This window comes from Patiria miniata, unplaced genomic scaffold, assembly GCF_015706575.1.
Source record: "Patiria miniata isolate m_02_andy unplaced genomic scaffold, ASM1570657v1 HiC_scaffold_24, whole genome shotgun sequence".
NCBI classification, from domain to species: Eukaryota; Metazoa; Echinodermata; class Asteroidea; order Valvatida; family Asterinidae; genus Patiria; species Patiria miniata.
The window spans coordinates 12,758,789-12,777,403 of record NW_024037063.1 but is presented as its reverse complement, the minus strand read 5'-3'; the positions used below and the strand labels follow the sequence as shown (position 1 = coordinate 12,777,403).

Genomic DNA, 18,615 nt, shown 5'->3' with positions numbered 1-18,615 from the left:
ATGCAGATGAAACGGCTAACATTTTGTCTGATTTTGGATTCCGCTTTTTGATATCTAGGCCATTTAAACGCTAAAAGGTAAATATTGCTTGAATGTCCTATCCTATCCTATGCCTATAATTTGAATATAACATACTGAAAACTGAAATACAACAGCCAGAACTTTTCTTAATTCATGGTTTTTATTTTTAATATATCATTTTACAGATACACCAAAAACAGCAAGTTGGCTTCATGCCTCATCTGTCCTGAAGCACACTGCAGGCCTTGGTCTACCATGCCTTCCTTAAATTTTCCTCGATCTGACAGTTTTGTTTTTATTTGCACAAAAACAAGAAACTATAAAAGAAAGACATAAAAAGTGAAATAAATGTCACTCAGAGTTTAAAAGTATACAAATATTGTGTGTAGCCTTGTTTTCTTTTGTTATCGTGTACTACTACCGGCTTAATGTCATTTTCGTTGCTGGGATAAAAAAAAAAAAAAAAAAAAAAAACGACCTACCTACCCTATTTTTTCTGGCCCGTTACGCCAACATAACTTTTTTTTTTTTTTTAGGCCTTATCACAACGCGTTCAATACATCGTAAGTTTTATGAAATGGATCGTACGACCCGTTGCGAATTGCGACATGTTATGTGTCGCAACTTGAGTTGGAAATGTCTCTTTTTGCCGGGTCCCAATAGGCCGGCCTATTATAGTCTTCTTTGTACCTGACTGACAGACTGACTTGTGAGCACGGTGAGCCGGGCAGTGCTATCGTATAGGATTACCCTGTATATGATTGCCTGTTTGTACCTACACGTATCTGTTGACTGACTGCCTGAGAGGATTGACTCACTGACTGACTGTCTCCCCTGAGCATAGTGAGTCGGGCAGTAGTATCGTATAGGATTACCCTGTAATGCCAATGGGGTAAATCCTACCCATGGTGTATAGACCAGATGAATGATAAGACTTCACAGTGAACAACCCTTCTGAATCAGTTGAAAAGAGGCCTTGCTTTACAGGACTTCTTTCTATTGAAGTTGATTGTACCACTTCAGTCTCATCTTTAAAAACAGCCATTGACAGATTTCTCACTTGATTCCAGATTTGTGGTGACAGTTGTTTTTCAAGCTTTTTCACTCACCTCGTTTTTTTTCAAGATTTTAAGTGTATTTTAGTCCCCGCCATGTTTTAATGTCGTAATGTTTTTTATATTGGTTGTTTTTTACATTCATCCTTATGAATCATTTTGTTTATGGTTTTTATTCTTCATCCATTGATTTATTCGTGAGCTATCGTTGTATTAATTGGTAGACTGAACCTTTTGGTGATAGGAAAATATGTTTTCCTCCCCAGTCTTGCCTTCTCCACATTTCACCTCACCTCCTGTTTTAGCTGTATTTTTATATGTATACATGTTAAATCATTTAATTGTAGAGAGAAATAAAATGACAATAATAATAAATTTTAAAAAAAAGTTGTCTTTGTATATCCCCCAGTTTTTCTGTGCCATGTGCGCTACCTTCACGCTGAACTTTCTGCTGTCTGGGCTGGATTACCAGCAGTGGGGAGCTCTGGACCAACCAGGCCTCATCGACTTTGGCATCTTTGATAGGGTAAGAAACTACAACTGGACCAGAAATTGCCATGAAATCTCGATAAGTCGAATCTCAAGGGAATGGATAACAAATTCGAGATATTAAAACATTCGAGTTATGCAAAGTTCCCAATTTTCCCCCAAAGTTCCGAAATTATGCATACCGGTATGAACAAGGTTTTCGATTTATCAGAGTTTGACTTATCGAGATTTCACTGTATGTTACGTGTGTCGACGACGTCTGACACTCACGCATGAAGATGCTAAGGCTTAGTTCTGTGCACATTCAGCATAAATAAGACATGTGCACTTTGCTCGTATACGCAGACGTGGTGTCCCGTCCAAGGGGTTCTCAAAAGTGGTAAAAACGCGCCCTCTTTTGATGGTGCACAGAGCCCATAATGTGGTCATTGAATAAAGTCCTGATAGGCATTATTTGATTTCTTGACAGTTCAATTAAATGTTTTTCGATAACAGTGTGAAAAAGGAAAGACAACCAACTGCGATCCATGGACCGCCCTCGATCTCCTCGTTTTCATTGTCATGGGTTTTGTGGGGGGACTCTTGGGGGCGCTCTTCAACTTCCTGAACACCAAGTTGACGATTTACAGGATGAAGCATCTCGGTAGTCGCCGGAAGTTTGTCAGGTAACACAGTTTTCTGTCCTCAAGTTGCATTTTAACCTCCAAAAATCTTTTTATTTTTGGCTGTCTTGCTGATCTCCGATAAAGGTCGTGACGTCAGAGGTGCTGCAGATGTGGTGAATTCTGGCATTAGTGTAGTGAAACTTGTGTTCCACACCTAGCTGTGTTGACTTGCAAAGTCCACCACGGATCATTCTGCGTAGAAAGCCCTATACACACCATCCAAATATTGCCTTTGTCTCCTCAGTGGGTTCCAGTCTTGGCTGGTACTTCTAATCAGGCTATCCCCTAAAAAATAGAAGTTCACATATTTATCTAATGATTTGGGTGAGCAGTGCAATGAATCATTGACAACTTCACAAAAGTTGGCATTGGCAACCCACAACTGCAGGCTTGCCGCTGCAGTCTAGAATGCATTAACATTCTGCAAAAGCTTTGACTTGTTTCATGCTAGCGTAAGGCTTGCCCCGAATCACGTGATATAGTAACAGTCTCTTTGGTCGGGAGAATGCAAATTTTACACGTGTAGAGCATTGGATTAAAGCCAGAGTCCATCATTTGCAGCCATCCGAAAAGTAACTGGCGTAATTATTGTTCAAAAACATACTTGGTTGAAAGATAGTAAGGGGACTAAACTCCCTGTGAAATGATTCTTTCTGGCAAGCTGTCATTTTGAAGAAATCAACGAAAAAAGGCCTTTCCAACGGTGCTTCGTAAGAAACAGTGCGCGACATTGTGTAGCTGCAATCGGCTCAGTGAGAACGTGTCTCGGACGCTGAATTCAGGCCCAATTCAAAACATGATTCAGCAACTTTTGATTTGAAATCAAGATCCTAGAATGTTGTTTTTCTCAAAATATACAGCTGAAGCTGAGCTGAAACTTCATCAGGTTAGTTGTTCAGTACCCTTCTTTAGATTTTGAGCACTTTCGTTGTTTCAAACGAGCATAATGCACTAATTACAAATGATGGACTATACCTTTAAGTCAGCGTTCCAGATTTTATTCAAATTTAACTCGCAAATGGCTCATTGAATCCTGGTCATTGATTTCAATTTATCTCAAGTTCACAATTTTTTTTAATCCATGATAATTTGAGAACATGAATTGTGATTTGAACATGTTTTCTTTTCCATCCCAGAGTGTTAGAGGCTATCCTTATCGTCATGGTTACAGCGTCCATTGCTTTTGGTGCCGCTATGACTCTGGGACAATGCAAGAAACTGCCGTCATCAAATGCGGTAAGTTGTACAGATTTCATTATTTTGTGTTCGCATTTTAAAAAAAAAATGGTCGCACAACTTAAATTGGAAAATATAGATGGAAACCGGCCAAGCACACTTTTATTCCTATATTCAACTACCTTTCGGTCAAAAAGTCAAAACGTTTCGGTCCAAAAATCAAAACAAATCAAAAATTATAAATTTCCAACGATTTTGTTCAACAAGTTAACTTTTTTTGGGACACTCCTCTAGCTATATCAGAGATGAAACTTTTCCGATTTTAATCGGAAAACCGACTTTTTGAATTTTCCAACGAAATTTCCGATTTTTTTACAGTGTGTCCCACAAAATTTGATTTAGTAAGGATTTTTCTGACAAAATGTCATTTTATTTCAATCATAATTTCGAAGAAGTCGATGGAAATGGCACGTGAAAATCATCGCGAACGCAGTTTTAATCTCTTTCACCAGTTGTTATTGGAGTGTTTCAACAGTAGAAACACAGGGCATAACACTGATCGGAGCCTTCTTCGGCTGGACAAAAGGTTAAACATTGACAGGCGACATGGAAAAATTACTGTGTCGCACGTGCGTGCATGTACTGCACGCAATGAGTACCAGCGTACGTACCGCACCATACCGTCTGCTAGCACATGGCCGGTCGGGAACGGCCCCGAACGGGTAGCCTTGTGAACGATCCAGTGGATAAAATCATTATGTTGTGCGATTTTCGGAGGTTTCAAATTTAGTTATACAAAATACAATGCCTTAAAAATCGTGATGATTATCTCGAGGATAGCGAAGAGAGCATTAGCGAAACATTTCACTGGCATTTGTTAGAAGAGAAAGACGATAATACCTGATTTTTTCCCACGTATGAATGCAAGTGGAGTAGTGGAGTTGTGTGATTGGTTGAATGGACATGATTGAACCACCATGAACGGTGCCTTGTCTTTCGGACTTTTCCCTAGACTTTCTTTAGTAAAAAGTTAACTTCTTTATTGATGACTCCGTTACTCTAACCGTAATTCGGGCATTTTATGCAATGAAAACACTGACCATTTTTTTCATCGTAAAATTTTGTTTGAATCGAAAATAAAGCAGGAGTAGGTGTCCGGAAATTGGGCATGTAGTGTATTGTACATGCATGTACATGTATGTAATGCAGCACGACCCAAATTTGGGACACGTATTTTTCTTCGGCATATTTTCCGATTTTTTTGCCATATGCCAGTTTCATCTCTGCTATATAATGGTATGTCCAGTCTTACAATAGTAGTAAACAACTCCTTACATGTATGGAGATTGGCGCACGCGTTGTGCGTACCGCATGATGTGGCACAGAATGCCGCTGTGCTGGTGTGTTGCGAATTAATAGGACTATGAGATGCTGACTCACTGGTAGTGTTGTGCATGCCTATGTGAGGATTGTAAATGTTCAGCCAATAAAACGGTACTTGCACCAGATTTCGTGGGAGTCCAAATTTCATGTGACACTGAAAGAGTGTTTAAGACCAGCCAGCCGGTCTTTATCAGTCGTTTAAAACTGGCCACGTGACAGGCTCTCAACCAATGGGAATTGGCTGAGCTTTCTTAGGTATTTATGAATGTAATAGAAAGGACAGATAACAATGGCTGATATCTGAACGATTTTATGAAGCAATTTGAGCTAATATTCCTCACGGAAGCTCTCAAATCATTCGTGATGTGGCATTTGATAAACAACAAAACAACACAACTTATACATTTTTATTCCATTGTTTCGTAAGTAAACGGCCCCTTTATAGCTTCACAATTGTGGATTGGCACAGCTGCCCTCCCATTTCTTTGCAAATCCCTGTTTTTAGTTATGACACATTCCTTTTCGATTAGGTTCACTGAATATTGCCCTTACTAATTGCCTGTGCATGTATACAAACTACCAGGATGCCAGGGGGATCGCGCAAGTTTTACTTGCAGTATTTTTAGACTCCTCGAAACCACTTGCATTTTTCAAATACTTGAATCAAAAAATGCTTTTCGGACATCCGCTTGAAATCGAATATCCAACATTCGAATATTCAGTGAATACAGCCCAGCCTTAAGCCCGGTTCATACTTCACACAAAAGCGAAGTGAAATTTGTGACGTCAACAATATGTTCGAAGCGCGTCCACCATTGTGGACGACATGAAATTGGCTTCGCGTGAAGTATGAACCGGGCTTTAAGCACCAGTGTGAAGTTTCAGAAGTCTTTGGTTCAAATCTCTCCTGATTCCCTATTCAACTCTATATTAATTTCTTTACAAAATTGTTTGATATTTAAGCATTCATTTCTGTGTTTTTACAGCAAGAGGCAGACAATCGCTTTGTGCCGTGGTCTTCCAACGTGTCCAGTGGCAACGGCACAGAGGTCACCTTCTTCTGCCAAGACGGATACTACAATGACATGGCCACTCTGTTCTTCAACTCCCAGGAGATTGCCATCAAGGAACTCTTCCACGAAGCAGGTGAACTAGTACACAAAAGAAAGACATCTAAAATGTTTACGTTCTTCTGCAATGCACGGGTTTCTCTTTCGCAGCGTGTTGAGTGTTGTACGTTGACCTTATTGGTAGTCTATTTACCATAATCCTGTGAGTGCTTTGAATTTGTTTATATTTGTCTCTCTTTGTGAACAGTTGTTTCCTGTACATGTCCTTTAACCCTAACCGCCCTGAATCCTTCAAAATCCTCTTTGCCAGAGTGGAGGAATTTGGAGGATTGAGGTTACATGGCAAAAGTGCGTTACTGATTTCGTAGGATGCACTTTGTCAAGGTCTTGGGCCGGACCTTGTGTTGTTTTTGCTCAGCCATTTATAAATATAGGCCTGGATTATGCTTGAAATCCTCCGTGCTGCTCCAGGATGTCACTGGCTCTGCCTCAACATATTGAAAGTCACGGCCGCAGGATTTTGCAGGATGCAGGCAGTGCAGTCACCCCTCCACGGACCATATTCAAGAATTAATGGAGGAATTTGCAGGATTGAGGCTATTATGCTATTTTTCCATGAGGCCAATTGGAGGATTTTGCAGGATTGAGGTTACATCCTAGCAAAAAGGCCTAGGGAGTTAGGTTTAATGGTATACAAATAATGAATGTTGATGAGTGCAATGGTAAGAATAATTTCATGAGGTGACAGATGGAATGTTCCATCGCCGAGTGGAATTGAACATTCCATCTGACACCGAATGAAATTATTTTTTCCACTGCGCAGATGTGAAACATTCATAACTTGTTTTATACAACACCTGAACAAATCCTTGTCATCTGATTGGTCAGAGGTACCAATCGTGTGACCATGTAATGGAAGTAATATTCACCGTGAAATAGAACTTCTATTTTTTGCGGTGCGGCCAGGCCTTGAGATGGGACGAATAATTCAGTTAAACGTGATCAACGACCCATCAGTTAGATGACGGGGATTTAGTCAGGCGTTGTATAATATGCGTTATACAAGCTATAGAGGCTTTCTATGTTTTGCCACTTTTTCATGCCTTATACCCTTTTATTGTTGTATTTTCATTTTGCTTCATCTTCTTTATATTACTTTGATATAAAGATCTTTGTCAATTTTCGACAACTGCCAGAGCACATAAATCATGATCTGCTGCCATTTTAAGCTCGCGCATGTTAAGTTTGATCAGTGATTTGAATATTCAATCAAGTAGAATAATGGAATATTTGTGAGGCATCTGGCAATATGAGACGGAACTGGACACAGGCCATTGCAGAGAAATATATGCAAGAAACAGAATCTGGGGAATTTTCATATTTAGTGATAAAATTTGTAATCTTTGATATGTCTATTTCACATGTTTTAAAGAAATAGCATAAAATTGTTGAATAAAAAGTTTTTAAGGAAAAGCCTTTGGCATCTTTCATTTTCATGAATTCAAAACTCAAAATTTTATGGCCTTTTTCTTAGTATTTTACTTTTTAGACAAAAGAATGTCCAATTGAAGTGCAACAAACAGTGTTGTAAGGAAAATTTTATTCTCTTTCCTGATACCCGCAGACCCTTACTTCGACCTTGCCCAGTTCTGTCTCACTGTGTCAGAACGCCTCAAATATTTAACTATTTAAAAATGCACAGCCCTGTATAAAACTTCCTTTTGATCATTGTTTGTTTAATGCCGCCAATATTTGAAATGGTTTTTCTGTTAATTTCAGGAAAGTTCAGCCTGCAGTCGCTAGGTATCTTCTTTGGCCTGTTCTTCCTGTTGGCTTGTTGGACGTACGGCGCTATGGTCCCAAGCGGTCTGTTTGTACCTTGTCTGTTGTGCGGTGCGGCCTATGGACGAATCGTCGGCAACATCCTGAATGAGTAAGTGATATTGATAGACCCCCAGTGGAAGGAACAAACCACGTGCGTGTACTGGTTCATGCGCGTAAGGCGCGAAGTACGCACGACTAATTTTATTCCATGTCGTCAATCCTCGTATTTCAGAAAACCTGAGTACAGAGCTTATGTTCGGGTTTTTGCCCAAGCCCGTACCAGGATTTCAACCCTTTCTTATCTCAAGCTGTTATGGGATGAATGCCCACCACCAGCAGGGAACAATTAGCATCGCTTGACTGAATGACTTGTTGGGCATTGTGGACTTACGATTGACTTGTGATGGACTTGTGATGGATTTGTGACTGACTTGTGATGGACTTGTGGACTTGTGATTGACTTGTGATTGACTTGTGATGGACTTGTGATTGACTTGTGATGGACTTGTGATGGACTTGTGGACTTGTGATTGACTTGTGATTGACTTGTGATTGACTTGTGATTAACTTGTGGACTTGTGATGGATTTGTGATGGACTAATTGTGATTGACTTGTGATGGATTTGTGATTGACATGTGATGGACTTGTTATTGACTTGTGATTGACTTGTGATTGACTTGTTACGGACTTGTGACAGACTTGTGATGAACTTGTGATGGACTTGAGATTGACTTGTGATTGACTTGTGAAACTTGTGATTGACTTGAGATGGACTTGTGATTGACTTGTGATTGACTTGTGGTGGACTTGTGACGGACTTGTGATTGACTTGAGATGGACTTATGATGGACTTGTGACTGACTGGTGATTAACTTGTGGACTTGTGATTGACTTGTGATTGACTTGTGATTGACTTGTGATTGACTTGTGATGGACCTGTGATGGACTTGTGACTGACTGGTGATTAACTTGTGGACTTGTGATGGACTTGTGATGGACTAATTGTGATTGACTTGTGATGGATTTGTGATTGACATGTGATGGACTTGTGATTGACTTGTGATTGACTTATGGTGGACTTGTGGTGGACTTGTGACGGACTTGTGATTGACTTGAGATTGACCTGTGATGGACTTGTGAAACTTGTGACGGACTTGAGATTGACTTGAGATTGACTTGTGATTGACTTGTGATGGTCTTGTGATGCACTTGTGAATGACAATGATTGACTTGTGGCGGACTTGTGATTGACTTGTGATGGACTTGTAATTGACTTGTGATTGACTTGTGATGGATTTGCGATTGACTTGTGATGGACTTGTGGACTTGCGATGGACTTGTGATTGACTTGTGATTGACTTGTGATTGACTTGTGATGGACTTGTGATTAACTTGTGATGGACTTGTGAAACTTGTGACGGACTTGTGATTGACTTGTGATGGTCTTGTGATGGACTTGTGAATGACTATGATTGACTTGTGGTGGACTTGTGATGGACTTGTGATGCATCACAAGTCCACCCCAAGTCCATCATGATGGACTTGTGACAGAGTTGTGATGGACTTGTGATTGACTTGTGATGGTCTTGTGATTGACTTGTGAATGACTATGATTGACTTGTGGTGGACTTGTGATGGACTTGTGATGGACTTATGAATGACTATGATTGACTTGTGATGGACTTGTGATTGACTTGTGAATGACTGTGATTGACTTGTGGTGGACTTGTGATGGCCCTGTGATGCATCACAAGTCCACCCCAAGCCCATCATGATGGACTTGTGACTGAGTTATGATGGACTTGTGATTGTCTTGTTATTGACTTGTGATGGGCTTGTGACTGACTTGTGATGACCTGTGATCCGTCACAAGCACCTTTACTACAACACTGTCTTATAGCATATTCCGTGCTTTCTTTTATCAAGATACACTGGCTTTGCGAACATCAGTAACATCTACTCGGGAACGTTTGCGCTGATCGGGGCCGCCTCGTTCCTGGGCGGGGTCGTGCGCATGACAATCAGCCTCACCGTCATTCTGATTGAATCGACCAATGAGATCAGCTATGGCCTGCCCATCATGGTCACACTCATGGTGAGATTCTCACTCCTATAAAAGTTTTGCTTGAATAAAGGAAACTCCAGGACAATAATCATGTATGTATGAGTGACTATGTGGGTGACCTTGTTTTACCACACCACTCGAAGCAGTCAATATTTGTGTGCTAATATTTGTCCACTATTAAAAACTATACATCTTCATGAAATGAATTAACCCAACCTTTAGTGCGTGGGAACAATACACGCAATGTACACACAATTCATGTGCACACAGACCTCCTGTTGCTACATTGGTTGCTGTGCGTATAGTATTTTTTTAGGGGTTAAATAGTTTTTTTGGCAGTTGTGTAGTCTTTCCAGCCATGCACACCAAGATAGTAAAATTAGCAAATGCCATGTGACTCGCTCTTGGCCAATCAAGATACAGAATCTGTGGGTGAGGTGTTGTAAATGAAACTATTAAATTGGTTTAAATTGGTTTATTTCATAAAATTCATATTGCCGCAAATTGCTGAATTACATGAAATTTACAGTGTTGAAAAAAAAAGACAGCTAAAAAAAAATTATTTATAAAACTGGAATTTACATTAATAATTGGACAGTATAAGAGTTTTCTTTTTAAAATTGAGGGATAAAACATAGTAGTTTATGAATATACAGCACAACAGACAAGTTCCAAATAAACGATTGACAAGGTGGATTCAGTAGGTAATTGCACTATTTACCGTGCAGCAACATCAGTCATGTAAGGCAGGGGGCCAGTTCTGAATGTATTGGTGCTGCACCTATATGGTTTGAATTTAGTTTGGGTTCTGAGAGACATTGAGAATCTGTACTCGGAGGGAGGGAACCACTCAGAGAACTGCGGAGATGTATTTGCTTTTGTGGCTAAGTCTCTGCAGATTTGCTGTCGCCTTATATGGAGGTGTTTCAAACATGATGTTTAAGGTACGGCAGGTTCTCTTTGAAGTGAATGGATGGCAGAATACTTAGCCATAGCCAAAAACTACACATTTCGGCTATTAGTTGATATCAGGATAAAACATGGAGTGTTCTCCGTTATGTCCTTTGGCAGAAGATTTCACAATTATTTCCCGACCAACAAGCTGCAGATGAGTACAGGTGGTTTGAAGCCCCCTAATTTCTTAATTTCGTATTGTTTTTAGGTGGCCAAGTGGTCAGGTGACCTGTTTAACAAAGGCCTGTATGACATTCATGTGGAATTGAAAGGACTGCCGTTACTGGGCTGGGAGCCGCCCAGGAAAATGGACAGGTAGGAATCCAGCCTCCAGAATTTTTATCTTTGAGAGGAAACAACCGCATTGATATACATTTAAAGCTGTCATAAGTTAACGACAACAACCTTTCAGTTTGTATCTTGTGGGTTGTTTCATTGTGTTTCATTAGTAGTGCTAGAAAATTGGCAAGAATATATCTTAGTAGTGCTTGAAAATTGGGAAGTTAAAGGGAATATACAACATTTTCTTTTGCTGTAGTTTTTAGAAATTGATGGTGTGGGGATTTGTATTTTATAGCAGATATTGTTACACTGATTTGTGTTTGTAGATGCTGGAAAAACCACAAAAAAACAATCATGTTCTTGAAGTCTAGTTCCCTGATGTCACTTAAATTGAAATGGAACAATTTATAGACGTCGGAAAATTGTAAGGTTAGGGAACCAGTCCAGAAGACTCGTACCAGTTCAAAGATGTGTAATCGATTGCAAACAAAATTCAGACTAATTCAATTAAATATGGTAGAATGGGGACAGTATTTAAAAAAAGCCAGTACTTTCCAACGCTGGTCTGCCAACCGACCAGCGTTGGAAATTGATAAAAATACCACTTTTCTTGAAAATGTCTACATAGCAGGTGCCATGATTTTAAAGGATGGGTTAGACTGTCAATCACTATAATGGTCCAGTAAGGTATTTTATAATAATTTGGTAGTTTTGTTTTTTGATGTTTGCAAGTGCTGTATATTTCCCTTTAAGTGGCATTTGGGGGGGGGGGGGGTAAGGTGGGTTGACACACCCCAAAACCGTGATATGCCCCTTTTATTTGAACTTGAGTTGACTTCACGGCCAGAGGCATAGCGAAGGCGCTTTCTTTGTTGGTGGGGGGGGGGGGTGACATGTGGCCAAGCCCATTCACCAACTGATACAGCTTTACCTCTGGGATGTACTACATACCTGTCTCAAGCCACATTTCTAGACATCAAACACTCAGACATTCATTATACAAATAACGAGTGTTTATGAGTGCAATGGTAAGAATAATTTCCGAGTGCAATGGTAAGAATAATTTCATGGTGATAGATCAAAGGTTCCATTGCACTCATGAAACATTCCATCTGTCACCGAATGAAATTATTCTTTCCATTGCATGAATGTGAAGCATTCATTACATGTTTTATACAACACCTGAGTAAATCCCCGTCATCTGATTGGTCAAAGCCCTGTTTGCCATGCACACCCCCTGCTTGCATCTGTAATTTGCGACTTCTCTTTTGACGGCAGGTTACGTGCCCATCAGATCATGGAGACAAGACTTACCTACATTTACCCGCACACCCGCGTACGCTCCCTCATCAGCATACTGCGCACGACGCAGCACCATGCTTATCCAGTGGTCACGGAAAACCTGCACACCAGTGCAGCAGCAGCAGCAGCACCGCCAAACAGCGCGGACACTGCAGTAGCTAGCAAGAACATTCTCTATAAAGTAAGTTGCCAATTTGTATTTTTCCTCTGGAGTTTTGAGCTTGATACAGTTTCAGAATTGAGCTTGACACAGAGCATAGAGCTATATTAAATTACTAGAGCGCTTGCTCCTCATTCTTGCGTGCGGAGACGCTTTGAAGTCACCCTGGGCGCAGACATTTTGAATTCATGTACGTGTTTGTAGAACACAATCAAAATAGATGGATTGAATTTTAAAAGTGTACTCTAAATGCAACGCGCAAGTAGAAGATGCGCAAACAACTTAAGCGCGTCATGACGGTTAAAAAACGTCACGGCGAAAAGCATCTGCAGCGGAGGGACGCACACACGTTGCGCTGTTTGCGTAGAGCAAAATGAAACGCTCATTTGCTGATCGTGCATTTCGGTTTTGGGTGTATCAGCTTCGATGACGCACCGGTATGGAATACAAATGCAGATATGCAAATAGCCGTACAAAAGCCGTAGAAAATTTCGATTTTTCTTAGGTTTGTGCACAAACATGGATGCGCCCATCAGGCATTACTTTGTACATCGAGTTAGCGCTCTAGCATTTTAATGTAGCTCCATGACACAGAGGTACTTTCCTCAAATTCCACTTTTATGACCGAGGTTCGAATCCCGCCCGGGCCAACTAGTGCAATGAGTTTTCAGTCCCCTCTGTTTCCATGGTTTTCCAGGCAAATCTGTGGTCTTCCTCCCACCTCTAGAACTGAGCATTTCTTCATTGCCTCGTCTCTGTCTCGATCGGTTCAGCAAATTTGTCTTACTCTCTTAACCTTAACTCCCTTAGTCTGAGCATCAACCATTGTCCAATGGAGCTCTCTCTGTCTCTGGTCCAACGCATGATGCATCTAAGCATGCAAATTATTGTATGCAACCCCGCGTACCAGCCAGTCGGAGTCGACATGATGTCATTTCATTCCGAAATCTGGACTAAGCTGTTGATTGGTCAATTTGCATGCCTTATGTTTTTGTAATACTGCATACAATAACAGGCATGGAGATCTAATTAAACTGACATTGGCTTTCAAAACGGGCTACCACAGACCCGACATAGAAGGCGCCCGCTGAAAGGTCAGAATCTCAAGGTCAAGAAGCAGTCTAGTTGCATAATTAATCGCCGAATCTGCTCGCATATCATAGACCCTTGCTGTGCGAGGGGGTATTGCACAGATGATATAACTCCGTATGGTGAGAAAAAATCATTAAAAACTTGGAGGATTCATTGGAGGACTGTAGGAATTAATGGTCGGTTTTATTCATTACTACGTCTGTAGTTTACCGTTGAAGTCAACATCTTTACCATTTTTATTTCAGCGGGAGAGCACGTTGTCGCGTTCCGATGAGCAGAGACAACGATCGTCCTCCGTCCGCTCAGTAGAGATGCTGCGAGTCCACCGAATGAGTCGCTTGGCAGCAGACTACAACTTAGCGCGCAACCGGCACGATAGTGCAGAGAACACGGAGGACTGGGATCGAGTCTCACTCCGGTAATTAAGTTGAACTATGTTCCTCAGTTTCACTCCATCATTGCAATGTGAATACTGTACCTAAATACCTATTGAAATTGTACAAATTATTATTTTTTCGCTCTCTTTTATTTTTTTTCCGAAAATTTCTTCTTTAATGCATAAATCAGAATTCTACGTGTTATACAAACATCAAACTTGATCAAAAAATGTGAATATTACTGTGACATCTTGATGACATCATTTGGTTTGAAGTTACAGATAAGTTACGTCAATAAAAACCTAATTTTTTCAATTATAATTCATAAACCAGGTATGGAATGGAAGTCCACTTTTACTGGTTCTTAATTTAACCTGTTTTCTCAGAACTGATCCGAGCGGTTACCCAAGCTGGCTGGCTGACGTGATGAGCTTGGACGACAATGAGGATACCCGGGATGACTGCCGACCTTTGACCTTTCATGGGGTCATCCTGAGAAGCCACCTGGTCATGTTGCTGAAGAAGAAAGTCTGCTATGCGGAGAACACATCTGTGAGTGGAATTTGTTTCATTTGGGGGCGCTTTGCCATTGAAGCTATTATGTCAAATACTTAGAAGACTGCACATCAAAACCAATGATTTAACCCAGTCTGATTTAACAGTCTGTATCCTCCAATATGTGATTTTCCACATTGCCTAGTCTCTTTGCACTTTGAAAAATGAAAATGTAAGGGCGTATATGATTCGAATTGCTAGTAAACAGACAATCTGCTGCAAAGCTTGCCGTCCTCATTCTGGCAAACTGAGACAGAACTGGGCACAGGCCTGGTCATAGCCTAGTGGAGAAAAATGCACACAAAAAGAATGCTGTGATATTTTTTCCTTCGATTTATAGCTTTATTATAATTATTATTATTAATCATTTCTGGTAATGAAACGAAGGATTGCTCAAAAGCGCCCTAGGCACTGTAGCTGGCAAGCCTGACAACAAAGCCTGAAGAAACCTGTGGAGAGAAGACAATGAGAGGAAGTTACAGTTTTAGAGGTGGGAGAAAAAGCCCAGAAGAATATTCTGGGGAAAACCCACAGAATCAGGTAGGGACTGAAAACCCAATCCACATACTGGCCCAGGCGAGATTCGAACCCGGGTCACAGCGATGGAAGGCGAGGAAAGTACCCAATGTTTCAGTGGGGATTAGACAATGCATATTTGTGATACAATCAAGCTAAATGAGTCGTTTGACAGGGAATTTATATTTGGAGATACAGGCCAAAATAGGGCTACTTCATCACATCACTTCATCACATCATCACATCTCTTGCTATTCCAACTTCCATAATCTTTTAACTAAAGATGGTATTAGCATGCAGTTTTCACATCAGTAATGCTGAGATTGTGCTCTTTTCAAATCTGTAATAAATTTTCTTTTTAATAGGGTCGACAAACGACTCATTTAGCTTGGTCACATCACATTTGTTGTTACTTTTTTTGTAAACGCAGAGTTTGTGTCAAGAGGAACTGAGCTACGGAGAGCTAACTGAGGACTACCCACGCTTCCAAGACATTCATGATATCGACATCAACGCTATCAACCACAATAAGATCATGGTAAGTAATGTCCATTGTCCAGAGATATTGTTAATTACATAGTAAGTTTAAAGATATAGTCCATCATTTGCAGCCATGTGAAAAGTAACTGGCGTAATTATTGTTGAAAAACATACTTGGTTGAAAGATAGTAAGGGGACTAAACTCCCTGTGAAATTATTCTTTCTGGGAAGCTGTCATTTTGAAGTAATCAACGAAAGAAAGCCTTTCCAACGGTGCGTCTTAAGACGCACCGTAGGAAAATTTAAATTAGTAGTTCGTTTTGTTATTCGGCAAAGCGCGTGCAAGCATTGGCACGACTCACACGCGCGTGCGGTTGCTATAATTCGTCGGATCAGTGCGCGATGTCACGTATATAGCTGCAATTCGAAACATGATTCAGCAACCTTTGATTTGAAATTGAGATCATAGAAAGCTGATTTTCTTGGAATATACAGCTGAAGCTTAGCTGAAACTTCATCAGGTTAGTTGTTCAGTATCCTTTATTAGATTTTGAACACTTTTGTTGCTTCAAACGAACAAAATGCACAAATTACAAATGATGGACTATACCTTTAACCATTCATCAGTGTAAGTGATCAATTGATCGAAACATTATTTTTGGACACTATGACCAAGTTCCTTTTAAAATTTATTCTGTGAACCCATTTCTCCAAATTTCTTCCCACTTTCTGTCAGGATGTGACCAGTTTCATGAACCCCTGCCCCTACACCGTGTCCCCAGAAACCCCCGTCTCCAAAGTCTTCAACCTCTTTAGGACCATGGGCCTGCGGCACCTCATGGTCATCAACAGCTGTGGTGAGGTGAGTTTCACCCAGACTTGAGACCTCAGTCATAGAGCTATGCTAAATAACTAAATTGCTAACTCCAAAGTCCTCAGCCTCTTAATTGGATCATGGGTCTCAGTAACTTCATGGTCATCAACAGCTGTGGTGAGGTGAGTTTGACCCACACTTGAGACCTTAGTCATGGAGCTATATTAAATAACTAAAGTGCTAACTCCAAAGTCATCAACCTCTTTAGGACCTTAGTCTCAGTAACCTCATGGTCATCAACAGCTGTGGTGAGGTGAGTGTCACCTAGATTTGAGACCTCGATCGAGTCATAGAGCTATATTTTGCAACTAAAGTGCCAATCCAAAGTCCTCAGCCTCTTTAGAACCATGGCTCTCAGTAACCTCATGGTCATCAACAGCTGTGGTGAGGTGAGTTAGACCCACACTTGAGACCTTAGTCATGGTGCTATATTAAGAAACTAAAGTGCTTAAGTACTCCAAAGCCATCAACCTCTAGGACCATGGGCCTGCGGCACCTTGTGGTCATCAATAGCTGTGGTGAGGTGTGTTTCACCCAGATTTGAGACCTTTAGTCATAGAGCTATTTTAAACTCCTAAAGTGCTAACTCCAAATTCCGCAGCCTCTTTAGGACCATGGGCCTGCGGCACCTCATGGTCATCAACAGCTGTGATATGAGGTGAGTTAGACCCACACTTGAGACCTTGAGTCATAGAGCTTTATAAATTACTAGAGTGCTAACTCCAAATTCCGCGGCCTCTTTAGGACCATGGGCCTGCGGCACCTCATGGTCATCAACAGCTGTGATATGAGGTGAGTTAGACCCACACTTGAGACCTTGAGTCATTGAGCTATATAAATTACTAGAGTGCTAACTCCAAATTCTGCAGCCTCTTTAGGACCATGGGCCTGCGGCACCTCATGGTCATCAACAGCTGTGATATGAGGTGAGTTAGACCCACACTTGAGACCTTGAGTCATTGAGCTATATAAATTACTAGAGTGCTAACTCCAAATTCCACAGCCTCTTTATAACCATGGGTCTCTGGCACCTCGTGGCCATCCATAGCTGTGATGAGAGTGTTACTCCCAGACCGAAACCTCAAATCAAAGGGCTACATGTATATTAAACAAGTTAAGTGCTAACTCCAAAGTCTTCAACCTCTTTAGGACCATGGGTTTCAGTAACCTCATGGTCATCCACAGGTGTAATAAGGCGAGCCATCAGATAACAGACCGTTCGGGTACCGGGTCCGGTATGCTAATTTCTTTCACCCCAATCGGTACGAAGCCAGAAGCCACCCGGTCACTGAAGCGTGACGCCCCAATCGGTCCAAACTGGTGACTCGGGGTTTCACAATAGTCAAAATAAATTGAAGTCTGGCCATTGTTGGAGGATTATTCGGCCCGCTGGGATTACCAGCGGCAACTTCTATGAAGCTCATCACAGTCATTGTTGCCTACTGGAGGATTAGCGCGTCGCAAATTGGTTCCTTTGTGATGATCCAGAGCCATGGTGCAGAAGCCTGGTGGAGTTAATGCAGGCCGATCGGTTCCATGCAAGGTCCCATGCAAGGTCCCAATCCCTTCAACATACTGGGCGGGCTCAACCCTGAACGGTCCGGGGAGGGATTCTAATTTGAGGGCTCGCCTAAGGTGAGTTTCACCCAGACTTGAGACCTCGAGTCATGGAGCTATATTAAATAACTAAAGTGCTAACTCCAAAGTCATCAACCTCTTTAGGACCATAGTAACAGTAACCTCATGGTCATTAACAGCTGTGGTGAGGTGAGTGTCACCTAGATTTGAGACCTCGATCGAGTCATAGAGCTATATTTTGCAACTAAAGTGCCAACTCTAAAGTCCTCAGCCTCTTTAGAAACATGGCTCTCAGTAACCTCATGGTCATCAACAGCTGTGGTGAGGTGAGTTTGACCCACACTTGAGACCTTAGTCACGGTGCTATATTAAAAAAGTAAAGTGCTTACTCCAAAGCCATCAACCTCTTTGGGACCATGGACCTGCAGCACCTCATGGTCATCAGTAGCTGTGGTGAGGTGAGTTTCACCCGGATTTGAGACCTCGAGTCATAAAGTTATTTTAAACTCCTAAAGTGCTAACTCCAAATTCCGCAGCCTCTTTGGACCATGGGCCTGCGGCACCTCATGGTCATCAACAGCTGTGATATGAGGCGAGTTAGACCCACACTTGAACCCTGGAGTCATAGAGCTATATAAATTACTAGAGTGCTAACTCTAAATTCCCCAGCCTCTTTATGACCTTGGGTCTCCGGCA

The 18,615-nt window shown here is 41.3% G+C and overlaps 1 protein-coding gene across 1 annotated transcript in view; it reads left to right on the top strand.

Annotated features, from left to right (window-relative positions):
- LOC119732221 (chloride transport protein 6-like) overlaps positions 1-18,615 on the top strand; it is a 33,829-nt gene that overhangs the window by 12,044 nt on the left and 3,170 nt on the right. The window contains exons 10-21 of the mRNA XM_038205654.1: positions 1,486-1,602; positions 2,061-2,230; positions 3,367-3,466; positions 5,776-5,935; positions 7,639-7,792; positions 9,611-9,779; positions 10,912-11,018; positions 12,264-12,468; positions 13,785-13,957; positions 14,303-14,468; positions 15,418-15,525; positions 16,204-16,329. Of these exons, the coding sequence (XP_038061582.1) occupies positions 1,486-1,602; positions 2,061-2,230; positions 3,367-3,466; positions 5,776-5,935; positions 7,639-7,792; positions 9,611-9,779; positions 10,912-11,018; positions 12,264-12,468; positions 13,785-13,957; positions 14,303-14,468; positions 15,418-15,525; positions 16,204-16,329 (1,755 nt within the window). The remainder of the gene's footprint in view (positions 1-1,485; positions 1,603-2,060; positions 2,231-3,366; positions 3,467-5,775; positions 5,936-7,638; positions 7,793-9,610; positions 9,780-10,911; positions 11,019-12,263; positions 12,469-13,784; positions 13,958-14,302; positions 14,469-15,417; positions 15,526-16,203; positions 16,330-18,615) is intronic.